The sequence below is a fragment of the Notolepis coatsorum genome (assembly GCF_963971535.1).
Source record: "Notolepis coatsorum genome assembly, chromosome: 1".
NCBI lineage: Eukaryota > Metazoa > Chordata > Actinopteri > Aulopiformes > Paralepididae > Notolepis > Notolepis coatsorum.
Genome location: NC_140165.1, coordinates 92,176,396 through 92,190,427, shown reverse-complemented (window position 1 = coordinate 92,190,427; position 14,032 = coordinate 92,176,396). Strand labels below are relative to the sequence as shown.

The 14,032-nt window shown below is 43.5% G+C and overlaps 1 protein-coding gene across 1 annotated transcript in view; it reads right to left on the bottom strand.

Moving 5' to 3' along the window:
* Positions 1-2,133: 2,133 nt before the first annotated feature.
* Positions 2,134-14,032, bottom strand: part of LOC311242081 (uncharacterized protein) — a 69,290-nt gene continuing 57,391 nt past the window's right edge. Inside the window, exons 16-19 of the mRNA XM_084331032.1 lie at positions 9,444-12,611; positions 8,416-8,535; positions 5,122-5,243; positions 2,134-3,446 (exon numbers count right to left, since the gene is read on the bottom strand). Of these exons, the coding sequence (XP_084187158.1) occupies positions 3,384-3,446; positions 5,122-5,243; positions 8,416-8,535; positions 9,444-12,611 (3,473 nt within the window). The 3' untranslated portion in view covers positions 2,134-3,383. The remainder of the gene's footprint in view (positions 3,447-5,121; positions 5,244-8,415; positions 8,536-9,443; positions 12,612-14,032) is intronic.

The window sequence follows — 14,032 nt, the reverse complement described above, 5'->3', positions numbered from 1 at the left end:
TACTCCGTGCCTCACCAGAATGTTGTGGTATACTTTCTTATCCATGTTGCCATAAATTTTCACTAAGTCACCTGTTCCTGAGGCTGAAATGGCACCCCACACCATAATACTACCCCCTCCGTGTTTAACTGTTGGCAAGAGACACAAATCTTTAAATCTCTCCCCCTTCCTCCATCGAACATACATTCTTCACTTGTTGCCAAACTGTTCAAACTTGGACTCATCAGTCCACAACACTTTATACCAATCTTCCTTTGTCCATTTCTTGTGTTCTTTTGCAAATTTCAGGCGTTTCACTATATTTTTCTCTCTCTGTTGAAAAAACGCAGGGTGGCTAGGTGGTGTAGTGGGCAAGGCACTCGCCACCAGTGTGGAGACGCTAGGATTCGCGTGTTCGAATCCAGCTCTCCACATTGTTTTCAGTTTAGCTGGTCGTCCGCAGTAATACACATTGGCCGTATTACGGGGAGGGAAAACTGAAGGGTGGGGATCGAACGTTGTGAACAAGCGACTCCTACAAGTCGGTTGGTGCGCCTGCGCAGTAGAATCAGGAAGTGTCGGGGGCAGCGTGAGCCTCCCACGCGTTACTCCTCGACACTGAGAGATCGAGCTGCGCAGGTGAAAAGATGCGACTGCTGTTACCTCAAGTACCGGAGGGGACTTGTGCTATGTATGACTTAGTCCACATTGCAGCCGGCTTGTGGGAGGCAAGAAACAGCGTTCGTGACAGGGGAGGGTTGAATTGGATGATACGAAATTGGGATGGGAGAAAATATAGAAAAATGAGAGAAAAAGTGGATAAAAAAAAAAAAAAAAAAAGTTGAAAAAACGCTCCAACTCTGCAAAACGGATCTCTTCTTCTGTTCTTCTCCTAAATGTGGATACAGCAGCGCAGCATCCACAAACTCGCAACAGCGCCACATATGGCCAAAATAATACATGGTTTTGTAAACAGGGAGTGGATGGTGGTTAAGGGAATGGATCGATGTTAAGAGACGAGTGGATGGTTGTTAAGGCCAACTACTCCAGGGTCCCGCGCGGCAGGCGCGGGTTCGACTCCTGCTATGGGAATAACACCTTTTTCTATACATAGCAAATGTGTTGGTATGCTTTATTGTAACTGTTTGACTGTTTTAGTGCAACACTACTGTCACCAACATCTAAGAAGGGTCTAGGGTTATCTCCTCAACACTAGGTCGGAGATGCATTTAAGTCCTATCGATAGTTTTTCCATACCTTTGCAAGGATATGTATGACTGTGTTGCATTCATTTATTTTAAATTTGGTGAACTTTATGGTATTTATACCTTATTCATGATTGTGATACTTCTTATTGAATTGTTTAAAGAATATGTGTATGACCCAAGGGTTCATTAATGTATAGTAGGACCTTACAAATATGATTTGATCCCAACAAGTGGTCAAATGTTTTCAAGCATTACATTTTAAAGGGATCACGTTCACATACCTGAATATAGTTAGACAACAGGATAATATTTGTATTATTACTATGATGAACTTAAAAAAGTTAGAGAAAAGGTCGAATGAAACGCAGTTGGTTATATTATAAAATATTTATTAAAGAATATTGCAGATCATACTGTAACCTTTTTTATCAATAATATAAGCGTGCATAACATCAATAATGTGATTAATATCTAAAGTTTCTAAACACTTATGATTTTTCAGCTTAAAAGCCGTAACATCCACTATTACGGTGTATAAACATAACAGGTGTGCTCTGTTAAAATGACCATTCATATGATCTAAAATAGTAACTAAGCCGTTTTCAGATAGAAGACTTTCATCCTCTGAGAGTGTCTCTATCATATATTGCCAATTATTTAGCAAGCCTTTCTCTCTCACCAGCTTCAACATATTTTCAAAAAGCCTTAAGCGCAGGCTATTGACTAACTTTTTTGCATCTTGAGCGGAAGATAGTTACTGTCAAATGACCATGGTATTGTATCCATAGCTATAATATGAAATATAGATTTTGCTCTACAAACAACGTGACCCACAGTGAAACTATGTAATGAAAACCTGGCCGTGCTATAGCTAGATGCTGAAATCGAAAGGCCCCGAATGTGTCAATAGTCCAGTCATCCATCCATCCAAAATAAATATCACATCTAAATGAATAAAAACTCAAATTTATTTCTGTGTACATTATCTCTGTAATTACAGATTAGATCATAAACATAGTTCAATATTTCAACAAGAGGACTGAGCAAACTGTACAACATAAACAGTCAATGTTTTGGACCCTCATTTAAACAAAATGGCATCCAACACCCCAAGCCAATGTACCACTAGGGATGTGAGCAGGATAATTGCAGAAAAACGAGGGAACATTTATTCCACACATCTGATTTTGACCAATAATACTTAATGTATGTTATCCATACCGACTGTCACGGTTGACAACCTCCATCCAGGACATAAACATCTGACCCAGCATCACACCCCTGACGGAGGCCTAAACACACTGGAGGTAACATATAGTCCAGTAACACCTCGTCACCTGCAGCAGAGAATAACATGGACACATTTCACCTTGTTCCTCTGGACCCGATGACCTGCAGCTTTTTGGCTGGTTGCTCTATATTCTTTATTCCATTCCTCTGTAGTGGCTGGTGGATAACCTCTTGACAGCCAACATATTTCTAGATGCAAAGCAGCATCTACTTGGACATTTGACACAATGTTTGCTCTGTACACATCAATCAAGATCAAGATGTGCTTTAAGTGCAGACTTTCAGCTTTAATTTGAGCCTAGGGATTACAACAGTACATGTGACCTTTTATCTTTTCCTTGTAAATTAAATAATGAGGGAATAACACACCTGGCCATGGAACAGCTGAGCAGCCAAAAGTCCCAATTACTTTTGGTCCCTTAAAAAGGAGGAACATGTAGAAAGCTGTAATTCCTACACCGTTCACCTGATGTGGATGTAAATATCCTTATTGTTGATGATGTCCAAATATGTATGGCCCTGACCGCCGATGTCACTAACACACTCATCAGTAACTCACTCACAGTTAGCCGCTCTGCCCCGAGCGACACAGGAGCTGCACTTTGCATCTATGAAACTGTGTCCTTGTTTACAACAGAAAAGATTGATTGAACACCGGTTCAATTGATCACCTGCCAAAGTGGCTAGTAGTAGAATTGACAGACTTTCCAGACATAACCAAAACTCAATTTTTAGCTAGTGCTAATTCCAATTCCTGATCAAATTAATCTCAGCATTAGCTCTAAAGCTCATCCATACATGATATACTTCACAGTATTTCATGTGTGCCAAGTTTCAAGTTTAGTTTCCCCCCGCAAACTGTTACATAAAGACACCAGTACAAGACTGAGTGGGAGGAGTCGGTGGTCATTTGGAGGCGGAGCCCTGACTGGAACTTCCTGTGTGTTCTTGAAGCTTCTGGTAATGTTTCTGGAAGGTGGAGAGAAGGAAAATGTCAGGGATGTTTGTTTATTTGTGTCAGAGTGCATTAATACTAGAATTTGTTTCATGTTTATTTGTGTCTTGTGTTCATGCATACTACAATGTGTTTCGTGTTTGTGTATGAGTGCATGCATACTAGAATGTGTTTCATGTTTATATGTCTGTGCATGCGTACTACAATGCGTTAACTTTCATGTTTATATACAGTGGTGGTCAAAATTATTAGAACACCTGTCAGATCTGAAAACATTGACCTTTTCTTGCCTCCAAAACATGATTTAATTTCCTAATGTTCATGAAACATGCAGATGGTTGCTCTGAGCACAACAAATATCAGATGAAGCAAGTCCTACTGTTTTTATCCACTTTTAACTTTAATATTGGGTATGTCCACCTTTTGCAGCAATTACAGCAGCACATCTCTCTGGCATAGTGTCAATATATTTCCTGAGAACTTCAACACTAATGTTATCACATGCCTTCTGCAACTCAAGCCAAATGCTTTCCTTTGAATGTACAATAGATCTGTCCAGTTTATTGTCCAACTCGTCCCAAATTTGCTCGATGGGGTTGAGGTTCAGACTTTGAGGGGGCCAGTCCATCATTTTTAATGTTCCAACAGATTCCTTCTGTTGCAGGTAGTTCCGGCAATAGTTAGAAGAATGTTTAGGGTCCTTTAGGGAAAATAAATCCAGGCCCAATAAGACGACACCCAGATGGTACTCCGTGCCTCACCAGAATGTTGTGGTATACTTTCTTATCCATGTTGCCATAAATTTTCACTAAGTCACCTGTTCCTGAGGCTGAAATGGCACCCCACACCATAATACTACCCCCTCCGTGTTTAACTGTTGGCAAGAGACACAAATCTTTAAATCTCTCCCCCTTCCTCCATCGAACATACATTCTTCACTTGTTGCCAAACTGTTCAAACTTGGACTCATCAGTCCACAACACTTTATACCAATCTTCCTTTGTCCATTTCTTGTGTTCTTTTGCAAATTTCAGGCGTTTCACTATATTTTTCTCTCTCTGTAATGGTTTCTTTGTAAAGTAAAGTCCTTGTTCTCCCAGTTTCCGATGCACAGTTCTTGAAGACACTGTTGCACCATTAGTCATTGTGATGTTGATCTTGTCGCGCAGTTCTCGTGAGGTCTTTCTTTGGTCCTTTTAGACTGAGAATTATGAGATGCTTCACTTGTCTGAAAGTTTATTTGTCCTACCTCGCCTCTTTCGGTTCTGGTGTGAATTGGTGGCATCATGGCGTTCTAAAGTGTACTTTACAGTGCTTGGACTGAAGGAACATGATTGTGTGACATTGACAGTGAAATAGGCCTAGCTAGTTTTTTGTAAGGAAAATGATGTAAATCTCCTTATGATGGCTCTATTCTATGGTTTATAGAGCATAATGATGACTTTGTATATATAACATTTGTTTTATGGGTATTTTAATGGCCAATTGTACAACAACAACAACAACTGAAACCTCTTAAATATGCCAAGTGTTCTAATAATTTTGGCCACCACTGTATGTCTGTGCATGAATACTATAATGCGTTTGTTTATTTGCATCTGTGTGCATGCTAAATGTTATATACAGCACCTTTAACACAGTGGACTTTCTTTGTCCTTCAACTATGATTATGTGTGCGTGTGTGTTTACCTCCATATTCTGGTAATGTCTCTGGCTGCCACAGTGGAGTATCATGGCAGATCTTTCGCTCTCATAGAAGATAGAACACAGCTTACAGAAAAACCCTGTCTTAGGAACCACAAACTCGTGACCTGAGAAAAAAAAAAAGAGGAGACAGACAGACAGACAGACAGACAGACAGAGAGAGAGAGAGAGAGAGAGAGAGAGAGCAGGGTGGGTGACAGAAATGGAATCAGTGACCAATAGTTCAGTTTGTAAATGATAACATGTGTGTATTTAGGCAACAGGGAGAGAAGTGTAGTAAATGCATATTAACCCTCTGAGTACCAGGGCATTAACCCTCTGAGTACCAGGGCATTAACCCTCTGAGTACCAGGGCATTAACCCTCTCAGTACCAGGGCATTAACACTTTGAGTGCCAGCAACGCGCTTTGTCGTTAGTTCATGCCACCCTTTGAATGCCACCAACGCTATATAGCGTTTTTATGTGGTATTCTTTTTTATTGGCGATTTGAATTCATATTTCATCAATCGAGCCTCACGCTAGTGTTGCAGAGTCTCTCTGAGCTCAATTGGGAAGATACATCCCCCTATCGTCTCTCCCTGTGGTACTGCACTCCATTAGTTTAGACCAGGGGTCAGCAACCTTTTTGACATGGAGTGCCTGTTTGAAATATAGTTGTAACTAGTGTGCCTCAACAATATTCCATGCATCGTAATATTTTTTTCTCATAATCAGGTATTTTTAATGATAATTTTTACATTATTACATCATTATTGTTATTGTTATTATTAACAATATTATTATGATGGTTGTATCAACCCTAAATCTGAGTTGGGGGGGGGGGGAATGCAATGCAGACAAACAGCTGCATACAGTGCAACCATTTCACTCACATTTGCCCATTCATTTTTGGACACATCACACACCATTGGTGTGTGTACTGTACGTGTGCTGTCATAGCTCTACCTACAGGCCTAATGGAGAACACCAGGATGTGAATGGAGGGTGAATGTGAGGTATATCGTGTAAATAAGTTTTGATTGATCGCAAGACTACACTGTAAAAAAAATATAATAAGTTACCAGAACTTAAAAATATTGAGTTCAGTTACTGTGCATTAAGGTTTTCAGTTTTCAATCCATAATAAGTTAACAGAAAAATAAGTACACAACCACATTATTTCAACCTAATAAAACTATGTTTATTGTCATTGTTTTAAGAACACAAGTTGACTTGGTAATACTCACATTTTGAGTAAAAAAAATGGCTTTTAACATGTGCAATGTTCAATGAAATAGAAAAACAAATAATACAATTTGTTGATTAATCCCACTGGTCACAATGGTGACCGTAATAATGTTTTTGTTATAAGGCTCTGCAAATGTTACTGAATGATGTAGCAATGTATTTCCAGCTAAATTGAAATAATAAACAAATAAAGGGTCTCAATTAAATATGTGGTAGTAAAAAGAACCTGTGGGAGGATTTCAACAAGATAAATGCGACAACAGTGCAAAATAGTTCACTATAATATTTCAAAGCAAAAAAAAAAAAAAAAAAAAAAAAAAAATTCATTTTTTTTTAATGCTGCCCCCTGTGCCTATGCAAATGCCCCTGCGTGCCTATGCAGGCACGCGTGCCTAGGGTTGCCTACCCCTGGTTTAGACTGATGATGGGGGGGGGGCCAGTTTCCTCATTTAACTTTTCCGTCAAGCCAACTGAAGAATCCATTGTGATCGCCGACCATCAGAACAGCGTGGATTATGTATTTACAGTACCCAGCGCTGAATCAATAAACGCGATCGATATTTAGAATGACGATCAGGAATTGGAATAATCTTTTTGGATAACATCTGATCTGAGGTAAGGAATCTATTTGACCAGTCTTGGGATAATCAGAGCTTTTTTCACAGAGATATCAGCGTGTCCCATATGTGTGTGTGTGTGTGTGTGTGTGTGCCGCTGATCAGGAAATGAGAATCGATATTTCAGCCCGCTTCTATAGCGTGCATGAGTACACATATACTATCGATAATCTAGCGTTTATTTGAAAACGATTCATAAATAGGCCGAAAAATGACAACGTTTGTGTATGCCAGAATATTCCACTAAATGCCGATTATCACGGAATCTTTATATTTTCCTTGAAAACGAGGGCTTTTCAAAATGCTATAAAACGGAAATGAAGCGATTAAAAAACAATCCGTTTCGACAATGTTGACTGCAAACAAGTCATTGATAAGCGACAGGCAGATTAGACACAGCCATAATTTAAGACAGAGATTATGCGTTCACAACGCTATCATTGAAGTGGGTGCTGGCATTTAACCACCAGTACCAGGGCATTAACCCTCTCAGTACCACCGGCAATATGGCTGACATACACATCTAGGATGTTGACTTTTTTTTGCCTTTTTACATTTAGCTCCCATCCCCCAATTCAGATGTTATGGCAATTCCCTTCCTGGTCATTGTGCTGCCCTACTCTCAGTCTGGGGAGGGTGTAGACTACCCTACTGTCGGTCTGGGGAGGGTGTAGACTACCCTACTGTCATCTGGGGAGGGTGTAGACTACCCTACTGTCAGTCTGGGGAGGGTGAAGACTACCCTACTGTCAGTCTGGAGAGGGTGTAGACTACCCTACTGTCAGTCTGGGGAGGGTGTAGACTACCCTACTGTCAGTCTGGGGAGGGTGCAGACTACCCTACTGTCAGTCTGGAGAGGGTGTAGACTACCCTACTGTCAGTCTGGGGAGGGTGAAGACTACCCTACTGTCAGTCTGGGGAGGGTGTAGACTACCCTACTGTCAGTCTGGGGAGAGTGAAGACTACCCTACTGTCAGTCTGGGGAGGGTGTAGACTACCCTACTGTCAGTCTGCGGAGAGTGAAGACTACCCTACTGTCAGTCTGGGGAGAGTGAAGACTACCCTACTGTCAGTCTGGGGAGGGTGTAGACTACCCTACTGTCAGTCTGGGGAGAGTGAAGACTACCCTACTGTCAGTCTGGGGAGGGTGTAGACTACCCTACTGTCAGTCTGGGGAGGGTGTAGACTGCCCTACTGTCAGTCTGGGGAGGGTGTAAACTACCCTACTGTCAGTCTGGGGAGGGTGTAGACTACCCTACTGTCAGTCTGGGGAGGGTTTAAACTACCCTGATGGTCTGGGGAGGGTGTAGACTACCCTGACAGTCTGGGGACTACACAGCCACCCTGGGTCTCTGCTTAGACCTCTACACTACCCATCCACCCTGTGTGAACTAAATAAATTCTAGGTTCAGGGTGAATGTATATGTGTCTCACCAACAGGGTTGTTGGGTCTGAAGGGAGGCATCTTGAAGTCAGCTGGGACGTCTGGAGACTGAGAACGAGACCTCTTAGCATCTGAGGACGAGACCTCCTCCCTTCTCTGTTTACTAACATCTAGAGAGAGAGAGAGAGAGAGAGTAAATAAGACATGATGAGAGATAGAGAGAGAGAGTAAATAAGACAGGGTGAGAGATAGAGAGAGAGAGAGAGAGTAAATAAGACCGGGTGAGAGATAGAGTAAATAAGACAGGATGAGAGATAGAGAGAGAGAGTAAATAAGACAGGATGAGAGATAGAGAATAAATAAGACAGGATGAGAGATACAGAGAGTAAATAAGACAGGATGAGAGATGAAGAGAGAGTAAATAAGACAGGATGAGAGAAACAGAGAGAGAAAGAGAGAGTAAATGAGACAGGATGAGGTGAGAGGGGGGAGGGAAGGAATGAGGAAGTAAAGAGAGCGAGGGAGCATAAATGAATTGAGAAAAGAAAGACAGAGAAATACATGAAAACTGAAAATACATACATTTCCATTTTGATTGAGTGGAAGCAGGATTTTAGAAGTTAAGAATGAAATACCGTAATTCCTCTAATAGTAACCCCGGCTTGTATTTGTTTCAACTGTAGCGGGTACCAGGCTTGTATTAGGAGGAGGCCTGTATAAGAGGGCGGCCTATATTTCAAATTTTCAAACGGATCATAATGAATAAATCAACATTTTGTGTCAGTTTGAACCCAGTAAAATGTACTGGGTTCATTTATTGAAACCAAGTACTGTATGAAATAGTAAACAGTGCAATTACAGGTGGTCACTGGTCATTTCAACGTTTTCAAAGTGAAATCAAGTAACTAGCTCAGTATGCAGCTCAGTATATTAGTAACCCGGCTTGTATTAGGAGGCCGGCTTATAATTGCTTAGCTCAAGAGCGCACCCGGCCATTAATAGAGACCCGGCTTGTATTTGAGACCCGGTTACTATTAGAGGAATTACGGTACTTAAGAGAAAATGACACTCTCACTACCTTTGAGAGCAGCTCTAGCCTGGTCTTCTGTCTCCATCCCTCCCTGGTTCTCAGGGGAATGAGGCTGCTGGTCCTGCCCAGTAGAGGAGGCATCGATGCTGGGTCGGTTCTCTCCCACCTCAGCCTCTTTGATCTGGAGCTCTGGGTGATCGTCAATCAACGATGCAGATGCATGTTTGACCAATGAAGACGTGACGTCTGGCAACGTGGAATGGGCTTGTTCTTTGGGAGGGATTTGTATTTCTGTGAGAGGGGCTGGTTTTGTGGGAGGGGCTTGTTTTGTGGGAGGGGCTTTATTTGTGGGAGGGGCTTGCTGTTTTGTGGGAGGGACTTGTTTTGTGGGAGGAGTTTGTTTTGTGGGAGGGGCTTGTTGTTTTAGTGACACTCTCTCACTACCTTTGAGAGCAGCTCTAGCCTGGTCTTCTGTCTCCATCCCTCCACCAGAAGTCTGGTTCTCAGGGGCTTGAGGCTGCTGGTCCTGCCCAGTAGAGGAGGCATCGATGCTGGGTCTGTTCTCTCCCACCTCAGCCTCTTTGATCTGGAGCTCTGGGTGATCGTCAATCAACGATGCAGATGCATGTTTGACCAATGAAGAGGTGGCATCTGGTAACGTGGAATGGGCTTGTTCTTTGGGAGGAATTTGTATTTCTGTGAGAGGGGCTGGTTTTGTGCGAGGGGCTTGTTGTTTTGTGGGAGTGGCTTGATCTGTGAGATGAGCTTGCTGTTTTGTGGGAGGAGCTTGTATTTCTGTGAGAGGGGCTTGTTTTGTGGGAGGGACTTGATTTGTGGGAGGGACTTGTTTTGTGGGAGGGGCTTGTTTTGTGGGAGAGGCTTGTTTTGTGGGAGGGGCTTGTTTTCTGGAAGGGGCTTGTTTTGTGGAAGGGGCTTGTTTTGTGAGAGGGGCTTTATTTGTGGGAGGGGCTTGTTTTGTGGGATGGGCTTGTTGTTTTGTGGGAGGGACTTGTTTTGTGGGTGGGGCTTGTTTTGTGGGAGGAGTTTGTTTTGTGGGAGGAGTTTGTTTTGTGGGAGGGGCTTGTTGTTTTAGTGACACTCTCTCACTACCTTTGAGAGCAGCTCTAGCCTGGTCTTCTGTCTCCATCCCTCCATCAGAAGTCTGGTTCTCAGGGGGATGAGGCTGCTGGTCCTGCCCAGTAGAGGCGGCATCGATGCTGGGTCGTTTCTCTCCCACCTCAGCCTCATTGATCTGGAGCTCTGGGTGATCGTCAATCAACGATGCAGATGCATCTTTGACCAATGAAGAGGTGGCGTCTGGTAACGTAGAATGGGCTTGTTCTTTGGGAGGGATTTGTATTTCTGTGAGATGGGCTGGTTTTGTGGGAGGGGCTTGTTGTTTTGTGGGAGTGGCTTGATCTGTGAGATGAGCTTGTTGTTTTGTGGGAGGAGCTTGTATTTCTGTGAGAGGGGCTTGTTGTTTTGTGGGAGGGGCTTGATTTGTGGGAGGGACTTGTTTTGTGGGAGGGGTTTGTTTTGTGGGAGATGCTTGTTTTGTGGGAGGGGCTTGTTTTGTGGGAGGGGCTTGTTTTGTGGGATGGGCTTGTTGTTTTGTGGGAAGGGCTTGTTTTGTGGGAGAGGCTTGTTTTGTGAGAGGGGCTTGTTTTGTGGGAGAGGCTTGTTTTGTGGGAGAGGCTTGTTTTGTGAGAGGGGATTGTTGTTTTGTGGGAGGGGCTTGTATTTCTGTGAGAGGGGCTTGTTGTTTTGTGGGAGAAGTTTGTTGATTTGTGGGAGGGACTTGTTTTGTGGGAGGAGTTTGTGTTGTGGGAGGGGTTTGTTTTGTGGGAGGGGCTTGTTGTTTTAGTGACACTCTCTCACTACCTTTGAGAGCAGCTCTAGCCTGGTCTTCTGTCTCCATCCCTCCATCAGAAGTCTGGTTCTCAGGGGGATGAGGCTGCTGGTCCTGCCCAGTAGAGGCGGCATCGATGCTGGGTCGGTTCTCTCCCACCTCAGCCTCTTTGATCTGGAGCTCTGGGTGATCGTCAATCAACGATGCAGATGCATGTTTGACCAATGAAGAGGTGGCATCTGGTAACGTGGAATGGGCTTGTTCTTTGGGAGGAATTTGTATTTCTGTGAGAGGGGCTGGTTTTGTGGGAGGGGCTTGTTGTTTTGTGGGAGTGGCTTGATCTGTGAGATGAGCTTGTTGTTTTGTGGGAGGAGCTTGTATTTCTGTGAGAGGGGCTTGTTGTTTTGTGGGAGGGGCTTGATTTGTGGGAGGGACTTGTTTTGTGGGAGGGACTTGTTTTGTGGGAGATGCTTGTTTTGTGGGAGATGCTTGTTTTGTGGGAGGGGCTTGTTTTGTGGAAGGGGCTTGTTTTGTGGAAGGGGCTTGTTTTGTGGAAGGGGCTTGTTTTGTGGAAGGGGCTTGTTTTGTGGGATGGGCTTGTTGTTTTGTGGGAGGGGCTTGTTTTGTGGGAGAGGCTTGTTTTGTGGGAGAGGTTTGTTGATTTGTGGGAAGGACTTGTTTTGTGGGAGGAGTTTGTTTTGTGGGAGATGCTTGTTTTGTGGGAGGGGCTTGTTGTTTTAGTGACACTCTCTCACTACCTTTGAGAGCAGCTCTAGCCTGGTCTTCTGTCTCCATCCCTCCACCAGAAGTCTGGTTCTCAGGGGGATGAGGCTGCTGGTCCTGCCTAGTAGAGGAGGCATCGATGCTGGGTCGGTTCTCTCCCACCTCAGCCTCTTTGATCTGGAGCTCTGGGTGATCGTCAATCAACGATGCAGATGCATGTTTGACCAATGAAGAGGTGGCATCTGGTAACGTAGAATGGGCTTGTTCTTTGGGAGGGATTTGTATTTCTGTGAGAGGGGCTGGTTTTGTGGGAGTGGCTTGATTTGTGGGAGGGACTTGTTTTGTGAGAGGGGCTTGTTGTTTTGTGGGAGGAGCTTGTATTTCTGTGAGAGGGGCTTGTTGTTTTGTGGGAGGGGCTTGATTTGTGGGAGGAGTTTGTTTTGTGGGAGATGCTTGTTTTGTGGGAGGGGCTTGTTTTGTGGAAGGGGCTTGTTTTGTGGAAGGGGCTTGTTGTTTTGTGGGAGGGGCTTGTTTTGTGGGAGAGGCTTGTTTTGTGGGAGGGGCTTGTTGTTTTGTGGGAGGCTCCTCCTTTTCCTCTCTCTCTTCCTTCATGGTCCCACGTTTTCCTCTAGTCGACTGCCTCACTGATGAAGAATGGAAAGAGGTGAGAGGAAGAATAAATTAAGAGACAAAATGGATTCAAATATGATTCAAATATGAACACACCTAACCCCTTCTCCAGGTGAGCTTTGTTATTATGATGTGAGACGTGTCTGGGCTGCTGCAGAGAATAATGTGGTGTGTGTATGTATGCGTGTGTGTATGTGTGTGTATGTGTATGTGTGCTGCCCACACTCGGTATCGGAGTCGCTCCGTTATGAGCGAGCAGCAGCACGAGCCCGTCTGACTTTCGACTGAAATAGATGCGTTCGTTAGAGAAATTAGATAATCAAACAGTTATGCCTTTATTATGCCTTATGCGCACTGCCAGCCAGCCCTTATGCGACGGAGAGATACACTTTCAATCTGAAACTTCAGAATGTTACCCTTAAAAAAAAAAAAAACTCTCATGCATTGATTGATTGAAAATTGTATTAACAGATTGCAGAATGGGTACAATACAGTACGGCTCAATACACAATTGTTAACACAATGGCCGCCAAGAACGAGTTAACTCGTTATAGCCCGCCAATCGTTGGCCGCCAACAACTCGTTATTATAACTCGTAGTATACTCGTTATTATGATCGTTATTTCTTTTATTCGCTATTTCCATTCATAATTCATCCTGCTATGGTGTAGGACTGTGTTGCACTCTGTCTGAGACCGCAACAGTGCGATACCGCCACCTAACGCCTTGCGGCCGCTATTGCACTCCGTTTGAAACAATGTGGTTTGTTTTCCTGGCCGAGCTGCACCGTGCAGGCGGCTGTCGCGGTAACCGCATCACCGCAATCCCGCGGTGTGTCAAGGCACGCACGGATGGAGAACAGACAACCGCGACATCCGCAGTAAAATAAAAGGGACGTCATCATTTTTAACTCAGTTCATTTAATGACAAGGTGCCCGTTTTCCAGTAGCATGAGCTAACTTCACGTTTCCATACAGTTTACAACTCATAGATGAAATCAGGATTTATTTTCATATCCCGGACTCTCTCCCCCAATGTATACCTTTTCCTGTATTAATCTGAACCTCAGTAGAGTACAGGGGAGCGTTCTCCTAACTCCCGGGCCGAAGTGCCGGTCATGTAACGTGCTTGTTATAACTAGCCGGACTTCGGGGTAATTCCCTCTGTAAGGTGGTGACAGTAGCTACACTCTTGACTACATCAACGTTTCCATAATCCCTACTCTCACTTCGTTAACGTCATCATAGATATTATGATCTGTAATGTCAACTGGATAACGTTAGCTATTGGCTAGCTATCTATAACGTTAGCTATTGGCTAGCTATCTATAACGTTAGCTATTGGCTAGCTATCTATAACGTTAGCTATTGGCTAGTTTTTGATTTTACATGAGTTTCCTCATTTTACTTTCCGTCAAGCCAACTGAAGAATCCAT